At 36.0% G+C, this 14,336-nt stretch overlaps 2 protein-coding genes across 5 annotated transcripts; both read right to left on the minus strand.

Moving 5' to 3' along the window:
- Positions 1–413: 413 nt before the first annotated feature.
- Positions 414–6,879, minus strand: LOC116168327 (adenylyl cyclase-associated protein 1). Its single transcript, XM_031484097.1, has 8 exons — positions 6,263–6,879; positions 3,026–3,134; positions 2,600–2,975; positions 2,406–2,549; positions 2,157–2,355; positions 1,938–2,107; positions 1,539–1,889; positions 414–938 (listed from the first exon to the last, which is right to left on the minus strand). The coding sequence occupies exons 1-8, from the start codon at positions 6,753–6,755 to the stop codon at positions 855–857; spliced, it is 1,926 nt and encodes a 641-aa protein (XP_031339957.1). The 5' UTR covers positions 6,756–6,879; the 3' UTR covers positions 414–854.
- A 1,971-nt stretch (positions 6,880–8,850) lies between these two features.
- LOC116168346 (nicotinate phosphoribosyltransferase-like) lies at positions 8,851–14,293 on the minus strand. Of its 4 annotated transcripts, none has more exons than XM_031484122.1 (8): positions 14,174–14,293; positions 12,906–13,076; positions 12,562–12,685; positions 12,422–12,505; positions 12,237–12,361; positions 11,459–11,852; positions 9,337–10,012; positions 8,851–9,287 (listed from the first exon to the last, which is right to left on the minus strand). In XM_031484122.1, the coding sequence occupies exons 2-8, from the start codon at positions 13,057–13,059 to the stop codon at positions 9,210–9,212; spliced, it is 1,635 nt and encodes a 544-aa protein (XP_031339982.1). In that variant the 5' UTR covers positions 13,060–13,076; positions 14,174–14,293; the 3' UTR covers positions 8,851–9,209. The 4 variants fall into 4 exon arrangements, with proteins under 4 accessions (XP_031339982.1, XP_031339981.1, XP_031339980.1 ...); XM_031484121.1 differs by lacking the exon at positions 14,174–14,293 and adding an exon at positions 14,018–14,148; XM_031484120.1 differs by lacking the exon at positions 14,174–14,293 and adding an exon at positions 13,619–13,981.
- Between the last annotated feature and the right edge of the window lie 43 nt (positions 14,294–14,336).

The following is a 14,336-nucleotide window of genomic DNA, read 5'->3' on the forward strand; positions in this document are numbered from 1 at the left end:
GAAACCGATCAAGTTATATCCACCACCCGGTTCCTTGCGAATGCCTCCTAATATCCTTCTGGTGCTAGTTTTATATTATATTCCCTCTTCCTTCCGACCTGTTAGTTATTTACTTGGGTGTCTACTTAACTCCATAGTGTTCCATTAGTCGCAATTGTATGAGGTTTTACGTAAAATTAAATAGGTAATAAAAAATAACACAAAGAACAGATCTTCTAAAAATAGAAATCATTCTGACAATCAGACATTTTAGAGCACACTTTTTGGCGTGTAGTTGGTAACTGCCCGAACTTTTGCATACTCATTAATTCTTGTAGAATTTCATGCTTGATGGGTTAGACACTTTTAGGTTTTAGAATAAATATACCTTCAGCAAACTCCTACCACAATCATTTACAAATAAAAAAACGTAATGATGTAAATGTACAATTTTAATAACAAAAGCAATAAGCTTGGTACAATTATAAAACAAAAAAGTGTTGTTAATGATTGCTTAATATACGAACGGATATAAATACAATTATAGTGCTGATAAGATGTGCTTCAACTGTTAGTATTTGAATATATAGATATATCGACAATGATTATGAAGTAGTTATGTGTTGAACTGGACAGCACGTTTTATCAGCAATGTCACAACCAACCTTTTCAATGACAGCTAAAATGTATCAGGTAGGGAATATATCACCAAAAATGTAAATTGCATTCCATAATAAAGTTGTCAAGTTGTCACTGCCGTTTACAGTTTCTGCAGGGAAAAAAATTACAAGTTTAACGTTTACATCTGTACTATAATTATTTGTATAAAATTTGTAGATGAAAATTGTTGAATAGATGTTGGCAATGATGATTCTCTAGCCTTTGCTTTCTATAGCCGTTGTAACGAGCCCAACTCCCTTAACGACGGTCTTATATTGCTCTGGTACTGGATGCTCAATCTAAAAAACAGTTTTATTTCAATCACATTTTTATACCAGCTTTAAAATTAAGTACGTAATAGATTTTTGCAAGGTCATGTCATGTAAAGGTTTGAACATGTCACTAGTACATATAGATCCTGCACTTGAAAACAATCGGCGTCTACTATAGAAACAATAACTAATTCAAGTTACAAATTTTGGAGTTGCAGGACCGTACCTTTGATAAATTTCATCTAATATGCAAAGGAGGAGGGTAAACCACAGTGTAAAATAAGTGTATAGACTCAGTATAAACACGAAGTGAATCCAGTGGATGTAATGTCAAATAGGCAGAAAACTTCGGCTCAGTCGGTCACACTTCCACTAGCTTGCATTTATTTCAAAACTCAAGGCAGTTCACCTACCCCTCTTGATTTTACACCGTGGTGAAAACAAAACAAAAACGTAATGACCCATAGGAATGAATAACTGTTCACAATACCACAATTCTACATAACCTTAATGGGTTAAATCGACAGTCTCATATAACAGGCGATCAAAAACGAGTGGCGGTCGAGTCGCCTTTGGAAGTTCAAGTTAAGCACGACAGCAACTCGTTTTTGATCGTATAGTACTTACATATTCTCCGTTAGGTTTAGGAACTAAAATATTCATCTCCGATGATTTTGAGCTAATGAATTCCACATCTTTCGACTCCGGACTTAGATAAACTTGGCAGCCATCAGTCTTGTCGATCGACACTGTAGGGACTTTGCCCAAAACCTGCATCTGAACAGATTGGCAGTTGATAAATTCTATACACGATACTAAAGACTCAAAAACAATGCTAGTTTTCTTGCAAGAATCCATTGTGATTGAATTTAACTTCCCCTTCACCGTCAAGGTAGAGTCTGTACATTTGTAAAGGTAAACCACATTATTCATTTCTGCGTTATCGATTAAGAGATTATGATTGCCCTTTTGATATTCCTACAATGCCATATTAGCTTGTGTACATGGGATATAAGTGCAACTTACAATTAACCATTTTTTACCCTCCTTATGGAAGGTGGGTGGTTTATCGGCGATAACTGAAGGCGGTTTAACACCAGATACCACATTCGACTGGGGTGGAATGAAAGGTGCAGGACCCGTGCGAAGAGTTGGATTTTTATGCGTTTGCATATCCGCCGTCACTTTCTTTAAATCTGCAACAACAAACATTAATTTTTGAAGGGCTTGACTCTTATAACCGACTCTTTGTGATGTTTTCGCCTTGATTTATTTGAGCAAAAAGAGCAGAACGGTCATTTCCAGTGTCCAAATTTGAAAAATCCTCAATTAGGGAAGGTGGAGGGGGTGGGCATCCAGGAGGTGGAGGTGGAACTCCAATAACCGAAGGTGCATTTTTGCCAGCCCATACGAGTCCAGTAGTGTGATGCTGTTTCACGAAGACCTAAACAAAATATGTTTGTAGTCTTTTCAGATAGACAAGCAATGGAGTACCTGAAGTTCAGTGAGAGTTCCAACCCATGCTTTAACCCAATCAACATGCTTCTTATCCTTTTCCTTAAAGTCTTTCAGTACTCTGTTGGTATAAAATTGGCCAGCATCGAGCATTTCCTTCACGTATGGACCTGGAGTCGGACTCTAAGTAAATGACTTTGAATATCTTTCAAACGCTTACTATCAAAACTTACCACAGTAACCCATCCTAACGCAGGGATACTTTCACTAATTGCCGATAGGTGATTGAAGAATGGCGAAGAACGATGTTTCTCTCTAAACTCCTGAATGGCGCTAATCTGCTGACTAGTGGGCTGTAAAAGAGACATTTGCTCCGACTGTGAAGGACTTCTCGATTGACTAGCCGTCACTAAAAACTGTAGCTGAGCTTGAAACGCTTTTTCTACTATAAGGGCGTGTGCAGCAACATCGCCGCCTAATTCTCGAGACAATTTAACGTAATCTGCGAAGGAGCCTTGAATTAAATCCTGGTAACCGGCGACACTCATATTTCGTACTTCTTCAGACTTGTTCGACGTTGATTGTAATAAGAATAGCGAATTTTGCTTTCTAAAAAGGCAGTAGTTACGACCATTTGCCGGACTCAAAAACGTACTTACAAAAGTTCGCAAATGGGAACGAAAATTATTTCTAGACGATCCGCAATCACTTCAAGTCTGCTTACAAACGAATCCAAATCATTGGAGAAATTATTGTAATACTCTTGATCTGCAAAAGTTAAATTAGTTACGTAAGTGTTAAAGGGGGCGCGACTGAAATTTAATATTATTAATATTTCGGGATATGACCAAATCGGTGTATTTTTGGGAGACTTGGCACTATTCGCGGCTTTGATTTTGCGCAACGCGTCTTAATGTCAATAACTATTTTGTAACCGACTTGGGATCTAATGAAAGGACACGCGACTGCGGCGATTCACACTATTACTGTGCACAACATTTCAACGCTTTCCGAATCTTTCATATAAATAAAAATATTGTAACAAGCCATATAAATAGACGACTCCCACGCTATTTTCAATACTTAAGACGAAAGTCGCGCCAATTCAGATATGAATGCCTTTTCTAACTTTTCAAAAACGCTCGCTAATCGTTTACATGCCACTCAAACCAGAGATAGCAGAATACCTTGGTTTTTGACGAAGGGTGTCCATGACACAATGACTGTTGAAGATGAAGACAGTTAAATGAGCTGATGATCATAGAGAAACTCGAGGATCCCATTAAAGAAAAACGGAAATTACTATTACTATTATTTTGATCAACAAACCCAAGTATCCCAAGTATTGGTGATGTGAAAAATTACGTGTGAATATCTCGAAAATAGACGTCGGTTGAAGAATCTCTCAATAGTTAATAAACATATTGTGAAGAAGAACTGAGAGGCATCGAAATATGGATACCCTCCATAGACATCTGCATAGAATACCTCAACAATCTCAGAGGAATCTATAAAATATCCTTGAATACTTATAGTGTCTGAAAAGTATTTCACAACTATCTGAAGAATCCTCGCGGGATCTCTGAAATACCCGAGGAAATACCTCAGAAAAACCTCAGTAAGATACAAAAATATTTGAACACCCACTTTTGCTTTGTACGCTTTGAGCCCATTTTTACAAGGAAGATAACGACAACAATTTTCACTCGAATTTTCATTACATTCAAAATTTCGAATACGAATTCGAATATACCAAATTGTTAAAGCCTTGGCAAGAGGTTTTCAATTATGGCGAGCTCCATGCGTTTTTAATACGAAGAAACCGCTGGGAAATATGAGGAAATAGGCGAAACTGGTGCAAATTCTGGAGAAATGCAAAGACAGTTTGACAATTTTACGGATAATATTTGAAAAATTCAAGGTAATGCAAGAAATTAAATCAAAATTGTGATCCTTGTAAAATTCGTACGTCGAAAGTGGGACCGAACAGAATATTTTTAAAAATCCTATTCAAATCTGCTGCAGGATGTAATAGACAACTAAAAAGGATAAAAGATCTGATCAATTCAGACACATTTTTATTTCGTATTACCATTAGCGTCACAGGATAACGGTATTGTTCGATTAATTCCATTGGTACACAGCGATTAAAATTCCAATACCTGCTTTACTAGTACAACTACAAGTGTACCATAAAACGAAGAAAATTTATTCATAATCGAAAACTGCACACAGTGCAGCCTTTATCATACGGAAATACGAATTACACAGTCTTCTGCCGTGTCATTTCCCACCCAAATTTATGGTTAACTCTCGCAAGATTTTCATGAAATGTAGGTGTCATATCGACTCTTTCTTGAGTATTATAAAGCGACATTCAAAAACTTTTCAATGTAAATATCTCGTCGATAGTAATGTGCATTTTTTATTCGCGCATTTTCCTAAAGAAAAGACCGAAAAAAGAAAGGTAGAAGGAAAATGAGTTAATCGTGGATAAGTATCGCGTGTCATATTTTGATTGAGACGGCATTGGATCTTATTACACATGCCAGACAGAAAAAAGGGTAAAAACTACCTATTTTAGATATTATTATGGAGAACCCAGTAGCGTAGTAAGAAAGTTTTGAAAGACCGTTTCTGAGATTTGACTCATTGTTGGTATTTTTAATTGCAACACTCTGTGTAGCTTGGCGTCAATTGTTTTGCATTGTTTTCCTTATTACAACCTATTTTTTTATTTTATTAGCCATGAACCCAAAATAAAAACCTTATTTTTATTATTTTAAAATAGTAGACCATGTGGTTACCCATTCATATACGAGTACTACCGGGAACAACGTTGCGTGACTGGAGACAATAAATGAATTATTAGTAATAAACACAAACAAAATTTAGAAAAAAAGCCCGTGAAGTCGAAACAACATGAGGCCCGAGGTATTTACGACAGAACGTATCATAAAAAAATTATTGCGAACTAATTAGAATGATTCATTTAATAAAAAGAAAATTTTGTTGTCCAAGTATAACAAAGACATGGATTCGAAACAAAGCGATAAGGAATAGCGGGTGTGTTGAAGCAAGCATTTTTGCCTAAAAAAGATACCAGTTTCAGGGGATTTTTATTGGAGTTAAACTGCACCTCCATAAGCGAGACGAATTGGGGTGTAGCGGTAATTTCTTTTGTGAGTTGCGATGGTGACTTTGCGACTACCAGTACCGTAATCTTATATATTTGAATGTAACTTAATTAACATACAGAGACCGAACATTTTCAAATTTTAATTTTACCATTTAAGTTTGACTCAAGAAGAGCACATGACGCCTAGGTAACTATATTATTACTTTTTGAATAGCACTAATAATAACAGAAAACGGAACACTCTGTACATTTGTTCATTTTTAAGCCGAAAATTTTTCCCGGCCAGCTTCACGGGACCCTCTTTTGTCCATGTTTTGGCACCCATGCTTTTTTGAAAGTGCATCCGTCAACCCTCGATTGATTGTTGCCTGAAATACATTTAAGGCTTCCTCAGAAGGAGATTTTGAATTCCCAAGGGGTAAAGCGGTCTCCCACCGTTAAGTGCCCATGGAAATTTTCCAAAGCGAGAACTCGAGCGAGAATTTCAGTTATCCGCAGCGACTGGAAGACAACAAAACTAAAAAGCGGTAAACACAAAAAGGTTTTGACCTACGTCTGCATGCACAATTCTTTTACGGAACAGATGCGATCGCGTGTCGATTAAATCACGCCAAATGTGGGTCACTATCAACTGAAGTGCAATAATGTGCTTTATAAAAAATAAATAATCCAATTTAAACTTTTTCTACGGTTGCCGTGTGTTTAAATTGGAACAATAAGACTACAGATTAAAGTGCAGTTAGTATTGCTTGCTCACCACTGGCCACAACAGGTCCAAGGGGGTCAAACCATACTTTATGCTCGGAAGCATTTTGGGAAGCGCTTAGAAGATCAGAAAAAAATCTATGCCTCCTCATTGCTAACTCATCACGTCCGATGGGAGTTGCAGGCGGCTCCTGTGTGCCTCCAACTTCTTGATCAGAAAACCACCGAGGAAGAGTGACATCTTCGTTTAGCTTAACTGCACGAGGAGTACCTAAATTATTTGCCAATTTTACGTTATCACTGACACCTTCACAAAAAACTTCGTCGTCATCCTCAACCTTTGGATCCGAAATAACAGACTGCCTCTTTAAGATTGACGTTAGCTGAACAGGTTGATCAACTATAATAGAGGGAGCACTATTTGACCTTAAATCATCATCCCTATTCTGACAATCCCCAATATCTAACGTACAATTCTCAACTTTTTTTTTATCTAACCCATCAACATCTAATTTCTTAGATCGTCCACAACAATTACCAAACATTTAGCCGTACTAATTTGCAATTTTCCAGTTAGTAAGCTTCGCTCTTGTGGATAGCAGTGGAATATAAGTAGTTACACGAAATTCAACTTCCGGACTTCCGATAAATCCAGAAAAATACGGCGACCATCCGCACCCACCCTTAACAGTAAGGTATACCACCTTCTAGTTACATACCGATGTTATTCCCCCGATAAACCGCACTTATTGCATCGACGTACAATTTACAAAATTACTCCAAATAAAAATATAACCGTTATATGCGTCAGGCGAACCGTATACATTACCGGCATTTTCGGAATTAACGTCAATTACGGGCTTTCAAGTAGAAATAACCTTACATTTCTGTTGTTTGTAAATACAATTGAATTATTTATGAAGAACTCACCGAAATATTGACCTATATAAAACGACACCACATAAACAAATTAAAAGAACGTCACACATCAAGCGAGCACAATGATTGTAGTACTAATCAGAAAAGAGGACTCATAAGGATGGGCGGTTGCTACGTATGCCATTTCCACATAGATTTGATCATTTTCCGTTATTTCGCGTGAAATTCCACACGTCGCCGGTATACTACTCGTCATACACATTCGATGACGCGCACCACGCGGACATACGGCTGCGTGAAGGCAACATCACAAAAATATCGCGTGAGTCACCGTCAATTGTTGTATCATACAGTCTAGATGTCAGCACTCTAATAATTAGTTAAAGTTGTTCCCAAATATGGGCATTTGAAGTACATATGCATTTTTAATTTTAAGTTATAATTACGTATATTCACGAGGTTGGCGGAAACGAATGATTTTGAATCGTATACGTTCAGAACGGTCCAGGAGTGGATTAAGTGCTTGCCGCCAATTACGATTTTTGCATATACATCAATAAACGGTTAGACATTTATATGGCAAACGTTCGTAATGTTTAATGTAATAAACAGTTAATGTAAAATCCCAAATCTCCCCATAACTACTTTTTTACGCACTAAGAATCGATGTATTTGGGATAGGCAACACACAATACCCATTGAAATTTATGACAATTGCACTTCACAATGTCTCATAATGATGACGCCACTATTATTAATAAGACAATTGCGCTTCACAAAAAAGTGACTAATGAAAGCTCGTCTAAAAGAGTTAAACTTCCCAGTTATTGGCAGGTTTCCTACATTTTTGGAAAAGGTTATCAAACATGCGTGGTTGCATATATTTTAATGTTTTTGAAATCAGTTTGAAAAACTATTGGTAGGTAACCTTTTAATAAATACATTGCAAACGTACAAAATTCGCAAATATCCAATTATTGGCACTCTTGGCCAGTCGTTGGCATGCACCTTTTGCCAGTTAAGTTGGTATAGCGAAATCTTTATTTATCCACCCATATTATCCACCCGCATTTCATCGGGAAATCTTTATGCTACTTACGCTTTGATTATATACAATCAAGTACTTACTTTACACCAAAATTTCAAATAATAGCGCAGGACTGCAGTTTGGAACTACTTTCCAGGAATTTGTCCTGTTTGCAATGGATAGCCTACACCTTGAAGAACGTATGGCACATGATCTCCAAATTTTTCGTTTTGTTTTGCATACATATTCCTTCAGTGGTACCAATTGATTGACTTATCTGTATTGGACTGCGAAAATAATTTGAATTTTCAAAATACCTGTGATACCGTCTGTATTACCTATATCTAATTACTCGCCAGTTTTCGTTTCTAAAGACTGCGAATAATAAGGTAGCTTAATGAGTTCAATGGATAGGTGAGCTTGATTCCCAAGATTGGAATCGCTCGCATACACAACCATTTCATCAAAGCTGAAAATAAATAACGAAAATAAGAAACATTGCAGACTTTAGGCTTTTAATTCGCTGCGCGAGATTGGATACAATGTAAATAATTTAGTTCAAATCAGTACTACTCGAAATGCTGTTGGATCAAAGAACAATATTCACTAAGTAGAAAAAATAGCATGCAGCGATTAGAAGCAGACCAACTTGAAATTCGGGAGCCATTCAAACAACCGAAAGAAATGGGACTAGGACCAACTTTAAGATGCACTAAAGTTGAAATACTTCAATATGTACTTGAAGGTTGATCGTTGTCAACATTTTTTTAAGTCAGATATATTGCTTACAGATAAAGACACTGGTACAGTTTCAACAATTTTCAATTTCAGTCCCATTTTGCTAACTTTCTACCAAGCATTTTATTGATAGACTACTAAAGGTTTAATTACTATACCGAACTAATTTATAAATACATAGAATGGACGTATTTGTTTCTATTACTACGTATAACTGTACATTTATGTTACACTCAACACAATACATTGTCGATTCGAAAATCGAAAAATTTATAAACTCTCACATTCGCATAATTTAAAATGCGAACAAACAAGATTATATTCTTGAGGATTGCCAACTTCCGTGTACACATCATTAAGTGAGCTCTCCAATAGGGGCACTCTCCATCCAAAGATTGTGAAGGAAACTATATAAATTATCACTTACAGCAACCTAAAAAACGATTATAAAGTATTCGTGTCTTGTATTTTAATGTTCTTACTTTATATGGTGTGGGATTATGATTTCGTTTTATATCGGAACGTAAAGATTTCAAGCTTCTTGTCACGTTATCACGAATTTCTTCTAAATTTGGAAGTGGTCTACAAATCAAACCATCTTTCCAATAAAGCTTATGAAGTTTTTCAACTTTGCTTGGTGTTACATATGCCCTTTTCGATTCTTCAAATGCATGCCTACATAGGATTTTACTACCCACGCTGGGTGGTTCTTCATCTGTTTGTACTAATAAATCAATTAAGGCATCTCCACGTTCGCTGAACAACCTGTATGCATCCTTTCGCCCTGGTAGAGAAACTTTCGCAACATCCTGGCTTAGTTTCATTCTTGGTACATTATTTAAATCGACTAACTTATACACGCATCCCAAGGAAGGTTGCTTCTGGCATGTAACGAGATGGGTTCCTATTCCGAAACAATTAATTTTATGCCCTTGGTCATTTAAACTAAGAATAGTTTCTTCATTTATATCGTTTGACGCCATTATAATTAGATCTTTAAACCATGGTATTTCGTATTTTGTGCTTATTTTAGAGAAGTATTCGCGAGCAACATATGAAAGATAAGCTATATCTCCGCTATCTATACGGATTCCAATCGCTTGGAAAGCCAAATCATTTAGAGCCAAAGTTACCGCACAAAAGTTCAGCAGTCCACTTCTACAATTCATAAGTTTTTAAACAAAAATATTACAACGTTATCTGGCTACTAAAAAACATGCACTCTACTATGAAGCTTATGGTGTGAATTTGTTAATGCGTTCATATTTTAGCTAAAAGATATTCTTTTAAGTTTCTTGGATAGGTAGGTACCAAATATGGAAATGTCCGGCCGTAGCACAACGCATCCTTAAGTCGTGATCACAAGCCATGTTGAAGAAAGCATTACATTTACATAAAAAGCCAAGCTCATACATGACCTATAGCGCAGTGTCAATTCGTATATACCTTTTCGATTTTAAATCCTTCTACCATGGTCCATGACGATGTACAACTTTCTAAACAAGTCTTTCAATTACACATTATGTAAGAAGGTGAAAAATAGAACTTTACGCAACAGCTACAACAGTTCCTGGATAACGTAGAGAGAAAACAGTTGATACGTAGTTTACATCTGCCAATTACAATTGATTTGAGAAGCTCAACTACCAAATTTCTCTTAACTTTTTTAGTACAAATTATATAAAGCTTTTGAAGAACGTTTTGTTCTGTTCCAGATTATGTTGAGGAGATCGTAAAGCAACTGAATATTGTACATTTACATTAGCGTTCAGAATCGAGTACAAAAGTTTGACAAACTGTTCAACGTCTGATGAGATGACTGCAAAAATTCAGTTTATTAAGTGGTACCCGAAATAAGTACCAACGTAAAAGACAGGTTGAATTTGCAGTAGGAGAATTTTGGTTATGAGCCTTAAAAATGATTAATTGAGAAAGTATTCTTCAAATATTAGCTTTATCGCTCATTGTTTATAATACTGTTGCTCAATTGATAAGTGAGATTTGAATTATTGTGAAAAACATATCACTAAGTAAGAACGTTCGTGACCTAAAACAGTAAGGCAAGATTGAAATGGAAATCAATGTGTTAGATCCGACGAATTATGAACTGAAACACACTTGCTCAAACGTGCTTCCTTCGTACGTGCCAGACTCTTCCGCTATACGGCATTGATTTGTATTGATTGATTGTATTGATCCGTTATTCATTAGTGTTATAGACACTAAACCCCAAATGTGCATATCGGCCTACAACTAAAACTTAACATTGGCATGAGATCTGTTTCTTAAAGCAAGAGAAAAATGAAGAAGCGAGCCCTGATGATGGTATCATCTGTCAAACACTTCGCCTGTGAGAGAGTTTTTATCTCACATAGCGAGCACAGGTTCATCTGTTTACAAGCTGATGTTAGTATATGAAGATGGATTAACAAATAATAGTGTAAATCCATTTTTCACGCTGTTCTTTTTAGAATGATCTGGATTTAGTTGCAGGGTCAGTATAACTGCCATCACCTTAGCGTTTGTTAATCATCTTAATTATGAAAGTGACCAACTAGGTATGTTGCATGCAAGTAAATATATAACATTGGCATGCAGGTTTACCTGTACTTGCTATGCATAGGAGTGTTGGGCAGACATTTTTGACGAGGGATGAAGGTATTATATGTTAGGTGGAAAGGGTACCTCTCAATGTCATATGTGTCCACTAAGACCATAAATTGGTCTGGGAAAGCCATTGCGAAAGAAATAAAAGCGGCCAATTCTCCATCATTTACTTCTGCGTTTACCACTTTAAATAAAGGACCCAGTTCAGATCTCCATTTTATTGCCAACTGTACAAAGTCATAAGGTTTACCGTCATTTTTTGAGTGTAAAATACGTGTATGTAATTCAGAGAAATTAGTAAATGAAGTAACGTATGCGTGTGCATGGGTTCCTTTAACTGGAATGTTGTACAGTTTACCAGCCAAGACATTACTGGTGCCGTCAAAACCTCCTGAAAAAGTGATTAGGTATAAGTAATTTCAGCATAATTAAATCGGAAACATATTGAGAGATAAAGTAATAAAAAGTTATTTGGTACCAGGCGGTGTGAACTAATGTCTTCTAATCAATATTTGTAACGCTATTGTAAACTGTGAAAACTTTTATAGCATTTGTAACAGATACTTAACAAATGCAGGTGAAAAATTGGCCGTACCAGGATTGAAGGCTGGTACCGTCAAAAGTGTCATAGAAGTTATGGATAACTTGAATGCTTAAAAAATTTAATAAGAAAGGATTAACACGAAATCGACATTATTTTACCAGTGAAAAGTTGGCGAAAATATTATTTGAAAGATCTCGTTGGGCACCTGAAATATTTCCCTTTTTTACTTACCTATATACGAATATTTTGAGGCGGATAGACCCCCGTCAGGCCCTTGTGCTCGTCGTAATCCTAATTCTAGTAGCTTTGAATTACCAGCAGCAATTCGATATCTAGCAGCATTCGTTGCCATTAAACTAGGAAATAAATGAGTAAATAAGTAAGCGCTAAGGTGTTACCTAAAAGCAAACGCATACCTGGCATAGTTCACCAAAGTTAAAAAGGTCGTTTCCAACAGCTGTGTTACTATTAAAGGGCCTTCTATTCTTATAAGTGGAATTCTAAAATGTTCACCGTTTAATGTATACTTATTGCAAGTAAATTGTTTTGTAAGAACCTTGGAAATACAACAGTTCCTTCATCTAACGCGTATATAACAACGTCCCTTGCCGATAGGTTGCTCAAAAATACAAAAAAATCGTCTTCGACCGACGGCATTGTTTGTTTTAGGTATTCAATATCTGTAATTAGTTTTATAAAGACCTACGCGATATAAGGCAAAAGACTATTTAATCAAGTTAAAACTTAATTACAATGATATTCCTCCAACTTATTTAAATGAACACATTACTTTAAGTAATATCATTGAATAATTGGTAATATGAAATATATTTGAATTGTATGTATGCAGGTTCGAAAATGGTAAGCCTAGTGGATATTGAGCACTAGACAAATACGTACCACTCTCAGAAAAATGGAAGGCCTCCAGAAACTTTAAACATTCTTCTAAACCAGCAAATATTGTAAATTCGCCTTGGAACGGATTTTTACGAAAAAACAAATCAAAGACCGAATTATCCATCACTTTCCCCGTTTTCCAATACGCGTATGCCATAGTGATTTGGTACAAATCTGAAAACATAATAAACAATTAACTTTTTTTATAATTCTTCAAAACCAATGATTTTTCTTCCCTAAGAAGTGTCGTAGACATTTATTACTGTGACCTGCCCTAATTAAAAATATCTATAGATAATAATTCTATTCAACTATATACTGCTGGGTGCAATGTAACTGAATTACGCAAAGATTATCAGAATTGAACACGAAATAGACACTAAAGAGATAAAGTTACTACACCAACAATCAACTTAGGATTCAAAACACAATGTTTTCAGCTTCTCAAATTTTAACAAAGGCGCAATGTTAAAAACTGCAAATTTCTGATTAATAGAAGAACGCATTTCTTGGCATTTATTTAGCGTTGCAGTGCAGAAGTGTTCATGACTGTCTAACAAAAACTTTTCATTGTACTGAAACGCCGCTAATCCGCTGAATTCAAATTGAAGATAACAGAATAACTTGTTAATCATGAACAATTATGAACTGATCGAAAATGTATTCGAGCTCGTCGCCTCGTTGAACACAATATGTAAGATTATATATAAGAATACCTGTTAAAAGGGGTTGAACAATTCCGTTTTGCTTTCGTGAAATAATATTCTGGGTGTTCATTTTGAAAGGAAATTACTCAAATTCCGTTCACTGTCACCACCGGTTTCTGAACTGCTCTAACGGGAGCACGTGTATTTTGTGTTATATATCACAAGTCCGCGAAAATTCCCCTCCGACACGAATTGCCCGTATCGATTCTTTAACAAGTCATACTTATTCCGAAGGACACTAATGAGATCGAAAACGTAAATGAACATAATTACAACTACACATACTTATTTATGATATCGTTATCGACAATGAACAAGTTAGTGTAAATTGCGCACACTCCAAATTCACTTTTTTTGCCCTGGTAGGTATATCAAAAAGCAGTGATAATAATTCATACTTTCACTTACTATCTTACAATCACTGTTAGGACAAACACCATCAACTATATAGCACTATTGCCAAACGAAAGATGGACTACTCAATACGTTCAGCGATACAAAAGAAGCTCTACAACATTAATTGAATCCTTCATCTGACAAATAAGGATTGAAATAGACATTTACCAAGCCGTCTTGGGCAGATATAAATCTTTGCGTGTCGCCAATCTAGATTACACCTATACCAAAAACATTAGTCGCTTTAAAGTGTGAGCTATCTGTGAATTAGTGAAGATGAGCCAGCTTTCATGCAACTTCCCAATTAAAGTGACCTCGCGAAACAAAAGCA

The sequence above is a fragment of the Photinus pyralis genome, unplaced genomic scaffold, assembly GCF_008802855.1.
Source record: "Photinus pyralis isolate 1611_PpyrPB1 unplaced genomic scaffold, Ppyr1.3 Ppyr1.4_LG4, whole genome shotgun sequence".
In the NCBI taxonomy this organism is placed as follows: domain Eukaryota; kingdom Metazoa; phylum Arthropoda; class Insecta; order Coleoptera; family Lampyridae; genus Photinus; species Photinus pyralis.